Below are 14,379 nucleotides of genomic sequence, written 5' to 3'. Positions count from 1 at the left end.
CTCAAACCACTGGCTCTCTATGTTCTTGTGCTGTGCCTTCTGTGCTTCATTATGCTTGTTGTTGTTGTGTGCCTCCAAGTCATTTCCAACTGGGCCCAGATGACCCTTCCGAGCGCCAGTTCCTGGCGACCCTGAGCTGAAACCATAATGGGGAAAGCTTTGTCAGAGGGGGATTTCCATTGTCATCCCCTGATGCTGAGAGAATGTGACTTGTATGTGTGGTGTCTTCAAGTAGTTTCTGATTTATTGCAACCCTAAGGTGAATCTATGAGAGAGTTTTCTTGGAAAGTTTTATTAGAGGAGGGTTTGCTATTGCTAGCTTGATGCTGAGAGAGTGTGCCTTGGGTTCCCCCCGGAGGTCCCGCCCCTAGAAGGTGGAAGTCTCACCTCCGGAAGTCACACACACCCCAGGCACCCAGTGCAGGAATGCCACTGAGTTTGGGCATCACTGCCTTAGAGGCTGTAATATGAAGAAAAGGTTATAAAAATAACCTGTTGGGCTATTTAGAGACATCACTATTTGCATAATTTTTGGGCAGGCCCAAAGCACTTTATAGGCATGTTATTTTCTGTGTCTCACAAAGGCCACTTGTTGTTGTTATTCTGGTATTTTACATTTTTTTTCCAATGCTATCATAAACTGTTTAAATTGTATAATCTGGTTTTAAATTTTGCCAGATGCTATTAGTTGTACTAGCCACCTCTCAGAGTACAATAATCATGTTTCTTTTCAAGGTGTAGATAATACCTGGCTTTGGAAGTGACTTCTCTTAAAATGTCGGCACTAAGTGATTGCTCACATCTGGAGTCTGTTGGTGAGATCACTAAGGAAGACTTAATACAAAAATCTCATGTGAGTCTTAATTAATTAGGTTACTTGATGAATTAATATTAGCTTCTTAATTACTTTTTTCTTGAATGGATTAAAGTATACCTCTGTGTCAGCGTTATAATAGGCAGCACACTTGTCTTATTAAATGGATGGAACCATTGATTTTTAAATTCACTAGTAAGTTTGAGATATAGAGATTATATATGTATCAGTTTATTTATCTATTTCTATATCTTTAGAGAACCATGAATATTGGAATTTGAATCAATTGCTAAAAATGCCCTTCTTAATTTCTTAGATTTGTAGCAGGGGATTTAATATAGGTTTAACTTTCTGCTTTTAGTGCTGCAATCGTATATATAATTTCTTAGGGATAAATCCCCTTGAACTCAATAAGATTTACTTCTCTGTAGATACATATAGTATTGCATTGTTTAACCTAGAATATGAATACAATATTGCATTCTGTTTTCTGTACAAGCCCTTATTAGATATAAAGGCAGTAGAATTTGTACAGATAACATTTGTGATCCAGTAGAACCAAAGATATACAGTGGTGCCCCGGGTTACGAAATTAATTCGTTCCGCTGTCAATTTCGTAACCCGAAAGGCTTTCGCAAGCCGAATTCCCATAGGCGCTAATGGGGAAAAGCCGCGATTCCGTGTGAAATCGCGCCGAAAAGCACCAAAAGTTTTTTCGTAACCCGAAAAAACTTTCGTAACCCGGAACAATGTTTTCCAATGGGATTTTTTCGTATCCCGAAAATTTCGTAACCTGGGTATTTCGTATCCCGAGGTACCACTGTACTGTAGAACAGCAATGGGTTTTAAAGAACAGAATTTAGCTATGTGTTTTCTCTCAAATTAAAGGTAGCATATTTAAAAAGCACATTTCCTGAATTAGTAATTTACCAAATATTTAGTCCTTCCAGAATGAAAATAATGTGCAGTTGTCTTCTGTCTGTCGTTTTGTTTGTTTCACACCAGTTTTATTAACTAACCACAGAATTGTCTGGTATTTTTTAACAGGGCACTTGCCAGGACTGTAAAATAAAAGGACCAAATCTTTGGGCATGCTTAGAGGTAAGCAGAATTAACATATAGTATGTAGGAAACAATATTCACTCACCACTAGTCATGGCAGAGCTGTAATGCAGGTTTTCGTATGTGCACTAGATTGCTTGGCATTCTTTTGGGGTATGTTATTTTACATTTTAGGCCATTAATAAAAAAAGACCACATTTAAATTTATGTTTGAGTACCACTTTGAGCTAACAGGTTTTGTATTCACATCTAACATGATAGCAGTAGAGAGCCGGCATGGCATACTTCACAAAATAAAACTACCAGTACCTTTTTAAAAGATGATTTTGTTTCAACCACTGCATGTCTGTGTTTGTAAAATAAAATCATTGGGGGGAAAATGTAGTCTGCTAAAAAGAAGAAAGTCAGGTGGAAAAGACTCATAAATACTTTAATAATCATTATTAGATGTATTTGCTAAATGTGTATATTTACTCCAAAATGATTTTAGTTAGAAATGTTTGGTACAGTATATTAACTGCTCAACTCATTGTCTTGGCTCATGTAGTAAGTGCATCACAAAAACTGCCTCTCTGATGTCGGGGATGCTTTGATTGAGAGTTCCTGCATGGCAGGGGGTTGGACTGGATGGCCCTTGCGGTCTCTTCCAACTCTATGATTCTATGACCAACTGACACATTGTCTTCCTTCCTTGTTGACCCTTTTGTATAGATTCAGAAAGAGTATTGTTTTTCATGGATCTTTGTCATTGTGTATGGAACTTGTTGGCGATTGAGCTCCTGAAGATATAGTGTATTACATATTTTTAATAATTTCTCCTCTTTGCATGACAGAATCGATGCTCATATGTTGGTTGTGGAGAGTCTCATATAGATCACAGCACCATACATTCTCAGGTATATGTGGTTGATTTTTAACTTTTAATAGATTACATTGTCAAAGCTTCTCCAGTTTTCCTGATATACTGGGACTGTGTTTATGACTACTTTTTGAACTGCTGATTTATTAATACAGAATAAATCAGTGGTTCCCAGACTATGGCCTTCCAGGTGTTTTGAACTTCGGCTCCCAAAATTCTGAACCAATGGCTAATATGGCTAAGGCTTCTGGGAGCTGAAGTCCAAAACAAGAGTTTGGGAATCACTGCAATAGATGATGGAAGTGGCTAGGTGTTAAATTAGAACCCAGAACTGTTTGATTTATACTGTTTGTAAATACTGTTATTATTTAGCACCTGTAATTACTATGGCTCCATCTTCACTGCAGAAATAATGCAGTTTGACACTGCTGTAACAACCATGGCTATGAAATCCTGGGATTGGTATTTGTTGTGACCCCAGAGCTCTCGACAAAGAAGGCTAAATATCTAACAAAACGACAAATCCTAGAATTCCATAGCATTGAGTCATGGCAGTTAGTTGTGTCATTTTACAATGCAGATGCCGCCTAAGTCTTCCAACATTAACTGTATAGAAGCTACTTTAATAACTTTGCCATTATATTTAGTAGCAAAATGTGTGGAATAGTGTGATGCAACGGCTAGTCATTTTACATCAGTGTTAGTATCCATGGTATGCAATTAAACATATTTATTGAAAGTAGTAGTGTGAGAGGCATTAAATTCAAAGTAAAAGGTTGTGTAAAATCTTTCCCAAGATTCTTTGAAAGATTATTTGACATTTGGGTTTCTTGCAGTGAAGATGTTATAATGCAGAAAGCTGATGTGGGAAGGAGATGTACGATTGCAAAACACCAATAAATGTATAACTAGCACAACCACATTCTTTTGCAGCTCTGCTTTTAAGATGCGAACTACATTTCTCGTAACAAGAGAAACAGTCCTAATTACGCTGGTCTGGTCATGAAATAAACTGTCTTTCAGGATTCATTCTCAGTAAATGACAAGTATAATTATAAGCTTTGGTTCTTATATTTAGAATTGGGAGAACACTTATAAATTGTCAAATAATGCAAGGTCCTGTTTATGGGATACTTCCTTTCTCTCTCAATTTTTTGAGAAGCAAAAAATCCCTTGAACTGGGTATTAACACAGTAGGAAGATTATACAGAATACTTAACTTGCTGCTTCCTCTGTTCAAAACATGTGAGGAAAGGCTGGTATTATTTGATTCAGCCCTGAATTAATTTTATTAAAGTGCCATCATACTATGTAAAACTGTAAGAAAACAGTTTATCAAAACAATTGTGGAGCAAAGCCAAGATAACTGGAACAAAGATACAACTTTCTGGCACACTGAGCCAGAGACAGGAAAGTTGGCTGGAAAGTGAAGGACACCTGTGAATTTGGAAAAACTGCAAATAAAAAAACACTATTCTTTTTACCTGAGAGAACACCTCTCCAGGAATCTCCAGGTCCTCCAGTACAACTTTGCAATGAACATATACCAGAAGTTGATCACAGAATAATGCTGGAGGACATATAAATGCCTAGAGAAGTGTTTTCTCTAGGAATTTTTAGGTTATCCAGCACAACTCTATGGTCAACTCTAGGACCTAGAGATCCTAGGGAGAACATATTAAAACCACAAATAATCAAGTCTGCAAAACTCAAAGCCATACATATGGAAGCTAACTGCATTTCCAAAATACTAATTCGTACAGCTCTTTTCAGTAAGTTAATATATTTTTTTAAATTCAGCCTTTTTAAAATATTAAATTAAAATTAAAATTAAAATATTTTTAATTAAGTGTGTGGACCTAGGAAAGAAAGGCAAAATGTCCGTTAAGGAATGGTATCACTGACTTATTTCTTCCTGAATTATGTAACATCTTACTTCATACACACAGCATTTAGGCATTTCCATCACTAGCCCATGCGGCCCATGGGGTGTACTGGGGTGAAAGATGCCCCCTATTCCTGTGCATTTGTATGCATCATATTACATAATTATTTGCTATTACATCTCGATAGGCCTTTGCTGGGAAGAAAACAGAACATTGGATTGCATGCATTCACATCTACCCTTCTGTGATGGCACATCTGAAATTCTCTTTATTTTCTAATCTCACTCATTGATCTTGGTGTCCTCATTATCTGCAACCATCTTTCATGTGAGGGTGGAGGAGGTCTGTCAAATGCAGGTACTTGTCTTCCCTGAGAGGTACAAGTCACTTTTTAATAAGTTCATAATACCTTCTCAGGCGCAGAAGGCAGAACCTTTATGGTGCTAATTTAGTTTCTGCTGTGTTCAGCTTGTTTTCCATAATGTGTATAGTTCATAGCAGATAGTCCATGGGCATGACATCTTTCAGCAGCAGGATGCATAATGGCTATAGCCTCTTGACCTCTGTGTACATCTGTACTAATACATTATGCTGTGTATTCCTGCATGGCAAGGGGTTGAACAAGATGGCCCCGTGGTTCCTTCCACCTTTATGATTCTATTATCAGGTCAGAAAGAGTGGTAGCATATAATACCATTCTGTTTGTTTAATGCACAATAGGGCCTTGTATAATTGCTTCAGTTGAGTTCCACCACGGTTTGTCTAGGATCTTTTTGTCTTGAAGCCACCTCATGTTTAAGAATAATTTGGTTGATCTAGCAAGTTGTTAACACACCACCCTGGAAATTCTTCTTGCATTTGGTCCAGTAATCTACAGGGGTTGCTGTATATGACACCACAACCATCTGCTTTTTATTTTTCTTGCATGCTGACTACAGTCTGCTCGGTTCTATTTCTCACTGTCTTGAAACACATATTTTTGGAGCAAGAAATCAAATTAATTCACAAAAGGATGTTTTTATACATGCTGAAGAGGTAATATCTCTGTTGCAACAAAGGTAATAGTTCTGTCCACACTGCCTTGCAATTGGCTACTTCAGTGTTCAGCTCTTAATCTACTGCTTCCTTTTGGCCATTATTGCAGATGTTCATATTTTCATACATTTGTCTTCTCCTCCAGTGGCATCCAGGACTTGTCTTAATTTGTCAGAATATGGCACTGAAAGATAAATAAGAAAACAAAGAACACAGCGAGACAAAACTGCAAAGAGCAACTCTTCACATTCAAATTGTATTCATAACACATTCTTTGTGATGCATGAACAATTCTCAGTCCCCTGGCTACTTCAAATTTTGCTTCCCATTAAGTGTGGAACCTCATTTTGAACTGATCATCTTTGGAGGAGTTCAGCTTTATATTTAAGGTTTTCCTCTATATACAGGTATTTCAGACCCATGCCAGAATATTTCATTTTTGAAGCCACAAGTACTTGATTGTGGATCGTCCTAATGCTCTTCCATCTTTTCATATTCTTTAATGCTGTGATGCCTGCATCAGCCACAGCAGCAATCCTATCTGTGAGAAGATCATAAGCCAGTCAATGAAATAATATCCATTTATTTATAAAAATCATAAAACATTCAAAATCTAATAATATACTAAAATAAAACTTCATTTATTGTTTGCACTTATTAAAACACCTGATATTGAAAGTTTCACAGACTCATATGTAATTATGATTTCTTAACTACAGTATTTCTGAAATACTATTTTTATCCCCCATTTGGTCAGAGTGAGCAGGCTGTATTAGAATAATTAATACCACACTGAAATCCTTTTAAACCCCTGCTCAAAAAAAAAAAACAACCCCCCCCCCCCAAAAAAAAAAAACCCTTAATAGTAACCAAACAGTTCTATTCCTTACAATAGATGGATGAAGGAAGGAAGGAATTTCTTCTGAAAATTTCCAATTTGGGTTTATCTGCAACTATAAAATGTTTTAAGTGTAATATTCTCTTACTTCTGGCCAAAATACACTATTACTTTTGTAATGACCCCTACAAATGCAATCAAATGTTGCAACATCCATTCCCTTCACAATTTCCTGCACAGGCTGATCCTTTTTTCTCATGCAGCTCTGCATCATAGACAACATCTTACAAGGTTCTCCTGTCTGCTACTCTCTCTCTCTCCCTCTCTCCTACTTTTTGCTGCCATTTTGCCATCATAGCTGCCTGCCTCCCATGGATTTAAACTCTTTTGAGAGCTAGGAGGAGGTAGTAGTGGGAGAGGTAGAATGTAGCAAATGTAAATACTAATCCCTCCAATTTTTCCTTGGGGAAAAAAGGTGTTTTACATTCTGGCTGGAGTTATTTTCTTGAAAAACATAATTTAATATAAATTTTTTCCCTGATCTCTACTCTCAGCATAGACCAGCATACAGGTCAGAAATTAGAACTTCTCAAATACGGTTGTACAGAACCTGAATTTTTTAATGGCAATTCATTTTCCAATACTGCTTTTTCTGAGCAGGACTTGTTTTCTCTTTTCCTCTGCTACTTCTCTGCAGCAAGGAACTGTTCCATTTAAGATGTGGATTGTTATCTACCCAAGTTCTCTAGGTCCATCCCATCCCGGTGGGTGATTGTTGCCTGAGTCTCTACAGGCTTTGAGATGTATTTGGCCCTCTGTTTCCTGATGCATATTCTCCTCAAGTTAACTAAAGCACAAGGAGGAAGACAATCAACATTGTTATCTGTATAACAAGATGTGCCTGACTTTTTTTTTACTGCTTTTCTGATTATAATCTTCAGTAGAACATCAGAATGTAATAGCTGCACTAATAGCATTTATTGAAAGTTTACTTTCTGTATTAGCTATTCTTACAATTAAAAATATTTGTTTTGTTAGCTTTCTTATGTTCACTGATCTTGCTTTTTTAGGAAACAAAGCACTGTCTGACTGTTAATCTTACAACTCTACGTGTTTGGTGTTATGCATGTAGCAAAGAGGTTTTTCTGGACAGAAAACTGAGATCTCATTCTTCACTACAAAATGTACGACTGTCTCATCAAGCTCCAGACATCATTATACAGGTAAGTAGGAAAATAATTCATTCAGAATTGTATATAGAAATAACTTTGTACATAGATTATCTTTCTGTTTTCGTAGAGATTCTAAAAAGTTTCAGGTGAATTTTTATTCGAGTTTTTATTGTTCTTATATCAAAGCATTTCGCAGAACAGTTATGGCAGATTTTAACAAAATATGTGAAGTTTCATAGTGGTATGCGGTTGCAAGCTCCTTATAATGAAACTTTTTCCCACCAAAGATCCTTAGTCTATCCTGAAAAATTGGGCACCATGTGGAGCAGATTGAGGGAAAGGAATGTCAGTAGCCACAAGGAACAAGAAAGAAGGAGAAAATCCTGTTGCATTAGCAAACTTTGAATAATGTAGCATTGGTCTTAATCTTAAATTCTTGATTTTACACTCTTAAGTTTTAGAATATATGTGAAAAAACTTCAAAACTCTAAAATGCCATATTAAATGCTTATGCTTAGTGTGTGTGGGTTTTTTTTATATTTTATGATTATAGTTATACATTACACATAATTATACATTAGGAATCACTTTAGAGTATGCTTTTTTCCAGTTTTTTTTAAACTTTTAATCAGAACAGTAGTGCACATATTATGTTACATTTTAATGCAGTATGTTACTTCGATTAAATATTTGATCTTATACTGAATTGTTAAGGTGTTTTGTAATGTGACACTGGGAATTAATTTCTGTTACCACCTTTTATACATTTCAACCTAGTGCCCTCTAGATAAATTGGACTATACTGCTCAAATACCTGGCTGGGGATTATGAGAGTTGTAATCCAACACTTCTGAAGGTTGGGCAATGCTGGACAAGTCTGTTTATAAACTGTCAGTTACTTGTGTATTTAAGTAAGTTTGTTACATAAGTCCCCCCCCCCCCCCCAAAACAACAACAACCACCCAACTCTTGATAAAATCACAACTCAGGGAAAAGCTGACGTTTGGTTTTATTGTGGGGATGACATGAACACAGAAAGTGCATGTGTCCAAAGGTGTCAGTTGTGAATAGAAAAAAAACCTTTTCATTCACATGGCTGGGGGGTGGGGAGGGAGATCTATAACTTCTCCCTGTTTCTTGAGCAATTGGTTCCATTGCTGAACTGCTCTTATGGTCAATAGGTTCTTGCTAATGTGAATTGAAATTTACCCTCCTGTAACTTAAAGCCATTAGACTTAGTTCTGAAGCAGCAGAGAACAAGCCTGCACCTTTCTCCTTGGAGCCATTGAGTGTGATCATGCTACTCCTTAGTCTTCTTATCATCAAACTGAACATGTCTAGCTCCTTCAACCTCTCTTCATATGTTTTGTTCTCCACAACTTGTCTATGTTGTTCCTAAAATAAGGAGCCCAGAACTGAACACAGTACTCCAAATGAGGCCTGACCAGTGTAGAATATAGGGGGACTATTACATTACTCAACTTGGAAACTATGCTTCTATTAATATAGGCTAAGATAGCATTTGCTTTCTTTGCTACAGCCTCATGTCTTTGCTGCTTCATATTCAGCTTATGATCAACAAGAATCCCAAAGTCTTTCACATGTAGTACTGCTGAGCCAAGTATCCCCCATCTTACTATATTTGTGCATTTGGTTTTTGGGGCCTAAATGCAGAATTTTGTATTTGCCTCTGTTGAACTTCATTATATTAATTTCAGAATAGTTTTCTGGTTTGTTAAGGTCCTTTTGAATTCCTTTCTTATCTTCTAATGTGTTAGCTACCCCTCCAAATTTGATAAGGATTTCCTCCACCCCATCATCTAAACTGCTGATAAAAATATTGAAGAGCTTCAGTCTCAGGGCAGAATCATGTGGCTTGAGACCTCCATTCAGTTTGAAGCACAGCCACTGATTCCAGACAGTTCAACCACTGTGGAACACTCTTATAAGAATATGGAAAAATGATGGAACTGACTGATGGTTCTGTATGAAGTGGCAAAATAGGCAGTTTCTTTGCTTTCTAAGAAGTTCTTTCCAAGTTTTATTCTTTTACTGAAAACTTATTTACAACGCTGAGTCATCTTGTGGCAAACATTCTTAAAAGTGTATCAAAGACACTATATAAACTTGCATTTGGAATGCACTGTTAATTCTGCATCAGTTTGCAGCATTACTTTCATTGCAGCACCAAAGGAAGGATATACATTATTAATCACTATCCAGTGGTTGATTGACCTTCCAGTATGTAATCATTAGTGCTTCATGTGTCATATTTTAAGAACAAACTATTATATTTACATATCAGTAGACTTTGGCTTTGTTTCTAAGCATTTTAACTCAAAATAAATAAATTTGGGGGCTGATTTAAGAGGAAGCAAGGAAAATGTAATATTCACAAATAATACTACTTACGTTCTGCTTTTTAATTTTTTCTTAAAGGATATTAGGTTGCCTAGTATCCCAACACTGAAAATTTCTCTGATTGCAACATTTGATGAGCTAGATACACAGGTAGATGAAGAAGATGAATTCAAGGCGAGAGGTAATATAATTAGATAATTCTTCTGAATGACAGTAATTGACACAAGTTGTTTCTATGAGAAATATACCAGTATCCATTTTTTGTTGTAGTTCTGTCTCATTGGTGGTTTCAAAGTAGTTTTTCTGTGCAAGCTGCGTTCAAATAGTATCCTGCTCATGAAAGAAATCTGATTGTAATGAGTGTGTCATTTTTAATCTACCACTAAGGCATGTTACATGAAGAGTAAAATTATCATATGTGCTCATGTATGTCATCTTTATGTATAAGCCGAGGGCAGGTTTTATAGCAAAATGTATGGGTTTTGATATGACTCATGGATAAGTTGGGGGTGCCAATACTGTTGCTACATCCCCACTGCTCCCTTCGCCTCTTGGTTCTCTTTTGAGGGGAGGTGCTGGAGATGTCGCTGCTTCTCTGCTGCCCCCTTCACCTATTGTCACTTCATGAGGGCAGGTATCACACAGTCACCGCCCCAGTACTGTTCCCCTTGTTTCTTTGTGCTCCATGGAGGCAAGTACCAAAGAACCACCAGTTCTCCTGCATTCCTACAGCTCCTTCTTCCTTCCTCTCTTCCATCCCCTTCCCTCTCAGTTTGGGCTCTCCAGCTTGAAAAGTGAGTGTTAAGTTTCTGCCACTTTAAAAACAGAGCAGATAAACAGGCCCTTCATGCTGGTGAAATCGGTCAAGCGCGCTTAACCGAGCCACTGTAAACTGAAATAGCTGAGATATAAATGTTTCTCTTTGCTGCTTTGTCTAGGAGTGCTAGTTATAGTCAAAGGAAGATAGTGATTTAAACCAGTAATAGGTTAATATAGGAGTATGGAAAGACTTGCAGATGGTGATGAAGGAATTGGATTTCCCACATTAAGCAAGATACCCAGTGCCTTGTAGAAAATGTTTTAAGAGAAAATATAATAACATATCTCTTTGCAAAGCAATCTCGTTAGGTTTGGAAAATTCATATGGGTAAAACAGAGTAAAATCTTGCTTCTCAACATCTAAGGATTTTTTTCTTACATATATCATAATGTTTAATTTTTTTGCTTGCTAAGCAATTTTTCCCCCTTATTTGTAGGACTAACAGGCTTGAAAAACATTGGAAATACCTGTTACATGAATGCAGCTTTACAAGCTCTTTCAAATTGGTAAGAAAAGCTATTTTTAGGGTAGGGCATATTTCAGCTGTCAGAAATTCCAGATCAATTAATAGCTTGTTTAGAGGTGAAGATCAGTAAGTCTTTAAGAATCTAGTAACAGTAACTGAAACCTTATCCTAACTGAAATTATTGGTAAAGTCCATGATAAAAGTATGTTCCTTCCTGAAGTTCCGTAGTTTACAACTCAAATGAAGTAGTACAGGTTAATTCTCTCTTATCTGAAATGCTTGGGACCAGAAATGTTTTGGATTTTGGAATATTTGTATATACATAATGAGATCTTAGAGATGAGACCCAAGTCTAAACATAAAAATTCAGTTATGTTTCATATACACATAGCCTGAAGGTAATTTTATATACAATATTTTGAATAATTTTGTGCATGAAACAAAGTTTGTATACAGTGAACGATCAGAAAACAAAGGTATCAGTATCTCATCCACCCTTGTGGGCAATGCTTGATTTTGGAATTCCGGATAAGGTAGACTCAACCTATAGCTATATTTGCTTTATAGGTCTTCTTGTAATTATATAAGCCTCTTATTAAGGGCAGAAATAGTTGGTGATTTTAGGTATTAAAAGAGTTAAATAGTGTTATGACACTGAGGGTAAGAAAGTGATTTTTTATCAGTTTCATATATCTATTGCATTTGTTTTTATATATTGTACTGTTTTATAATTTTTTTGTATACCACTATGATCTATTTGAAATAGTGGTTTATAAATAAAACATATTATTATTATTATTTTTAGAGTTCTTACAATACACATAATTATTTTAGAGCATTTAATAGGTTGGGCTGGAAGTTGCAAAGGATGCAGTGAAACACTTTTGAAGGACAAGTGCTTAAATTTCTGTATTCCAAACTGCAAAGATAGATAAATGTGTTTAGTGGGTAAAATAAATACATTTACTTAATATTTTAACCGAAATTTTGAAACCCACTTCATTACTTTCCATGATACGTTATTAATGTATAAAGTAGAAATACTGCAATCTAATGCAGAAGTTTTACCTCAGCAAATAACTTTAGATTTATAGATGTAATTTAACTAATGTAAAATCACTCAAGTTTAAGATGAAGTTTTATGTATTAATTGGCAGCCCACATTTTTGCATTTGACAACCCACTTCATAATTTTGCAAACTGCAGGATTGTGAAACACTAAGACTTGATTTTGCCAGGAATTTGAAGGTAGTTGTGAAAATACCTTTTTCCTAATTTTTTTTCATGAGCTACATACAAGGATGCTTACAGTAACAGAGTAGAAGGAAGAAAACATGCACACATGATCTTATCAACCCGGTCAAAGACTAATGAGGAGTGTACTTGACAATGAGCAAGGAACTGCATAAGTATAGTAGCAAGAATATTGGCACATTTGCTACTACTTCAATTTACTAGTGCTCTTTTTCTTCATTACCAGCCCACCATTGACACAGTTTTTTCTTGACTGTGGGAACTTAGCTCGGACTGATAAGAAACCAGCTATTTGCAGAAGTTACTACAAACTCATGACAGACCTCTGGCATAAAAGCAGGTATTGTGTTGTTTCCATTTTGGTATATTATTTGTAAGACAACCTCTTGGAAGTTCACTTAAACCACTCTGAATATGACCGTATACAATTAGCATGTTCTTGTGAACTTAATGTACCATATATAGTCATCTATAAGTTGAAAAATTTATGCCCGAAAATTGACCCTGAAATCCTGGGTCTATTTATATATGGCTCATTATGGTAATGCCGATGATGGAAGCTCATTCAGTGACAAAGACACACATGTACACCTTCCTCCCCACATTCCTCCATGCCTGGGAATGGGCTGCTGGAAGTCTCTGCCTCTGTCCATTGACAGGGAAATATTGAAGAGCCACCATGGACCTGAGGAGCCTCAAAGTTTTACCCTCAACCTATCCATGGGTCATACCAAAATCCATAAATTTGGCCCCAAAATGTGCCCTCCCCTTGTACATGAGATCAATTTATAGTTGAGTATATACAGTAGATCGTAAGTTGAAAATCCCACATTTTTGATTGTGTGGTAATTTTTGTAAATTCTGTTTTTGGAAGTAATTATTAAATATATATTTATAAAAGCAGATTGTCATGCTTGGTGACTTAAGCTTTTTCTTTGGGTGCAGTCATACATACACAAACCTGTGTGTGCTTCTGATAAGTGAAAGGAATATTTGCCAATCAGTAGCATCCCAAGTAGTGTAGCCCACCAAATGTCTTATCACAGTCGGAAATAGTTGAAAATCCCTCAGTTTTCATATAATGTTTAGACAGAGTCTTCACACTTATGGGTGGAGGGATAAATGCAATTCGTATAAGTCCCATAGAACTTAGATTTAGTTCTGAGTAGACATGATAAGATCATACTACAGAATAATACCGTGGTCTTGATTTCCTGCCCTAGGAGCTATTCCAGATTGAGTAGTAGTAACATGAAGCATTCTAAAGAATTTTAAAAATTATATATTCACTTGGTCTTCCAGGCCTGGAGCTGTTGTCCCCACAAATTTATTCCAAGGAATCAAAACAGTTAATCCAGCGTTTCGAGGCTATACTCAACAGGTATGTTTTTCTTACGGTTCCCTCTGTGAATGCTGTTGCAGCAAAATATTGTTTAGTAAATAGCTGAAATACTATCTATGTCCATAATGTAACAAAATACAACAACTTAGTATTTTAGGCCAACATAGGGAGCTTGGAAGTTGCAAACTTCTTTTGTTTTTCATAATGTTAGGAACAAATGTTTGGTGTAGTTTGATAGCTGCCTTCAATTTGAATTCAACTTATGGTGACCCAGTGAATGAGAGATCTCCAACCTACTCTATACTCAACGACACTGCTCAGGTCTTGCAGACTCAGGGCTGTAACTTCCCTGATTGAGTCTATCCATCTGGAATCCTGTCTTCCTCTTCCTGCTGCCCTCTACCAAACCAAACATTATCATCTTTTCTAGTGAGTCATGTCTTCTCATGGTATAGCCAAAGTACGACAGC

The 14,379-nt window shown here is 36.4% G+C and overlaps 1 protein-coding gene across 4 annotated transcripts in view; it reads left to right on the top strand.

Annotated features, from left to right (window-relative positions):
- The window catches only part of USP33 (ubiquitin specific peptidase 33), a 50,427-nt gene that overhangs the window by 8,494 nt on the left and 27,554 nt on the right, over positions 1-14,379 (top strand). For 3 of the 4 annotated variants that reach the window (XM_089515482.1, XM_089515479.1, XM_089515480.1), the window contains exons 2-9: positions 736-853; positions 1,862-1,915; positions 2,710-2,772; positions 7,565-7,717; positions 10,106-10,208; positions 11,284-11,353; positions 12,794-12,907; positions 13,870-13,948. In XM_089515482.1, the coding sequence (XP_089371608.1) occupies positions 776-853; positions 1,862-1,915; positions 2,710-2,772; positions 7,565-7,717; positions 10,106-10,208; positions 11,284-11,353; positions 12,794-12,907; positions 13,870-13,948 (714 nt within the window). In that variant the 5' untranslated portion in view covers positions 736-775. The remainder of the gene's footprint in view (positions 1-735; positions 854-1,861; positions 1,916-2,709; positions 2,773-7,564; positions 7,718-10,105; positions 10,209-11,283; positions 11,354-12,793; positions 12,908-13,869; positions 13,949-14,379) is intronic. The other variant, XM_089515481.1, reaches the window with a different exon arrangement.

This window comes from Sceloporus occidentalis, unplaced genomic scaffold (assembly GCF_023333645.1).
Source record: "Sceloporus occidentalis isolate IW3139 unplaced genomic scaffold, rSceOcc1.0.p SCAF_3, whole genome shotgun sequence".
In the NCBI taxonomy this organism is placed as follows: domain Eukaryota; kingdom Metazoa; phylum Chordata; class Lepidosauria; order Squamata; family Phrynosomatidae; genus Sceloporus; species Sceloporus occidentalis.
The sequence above is the reverse complement of the archived record's forward strand: the minus strand, read 5'-3'. Positions and strand labels throughout refer to the sequence as shown.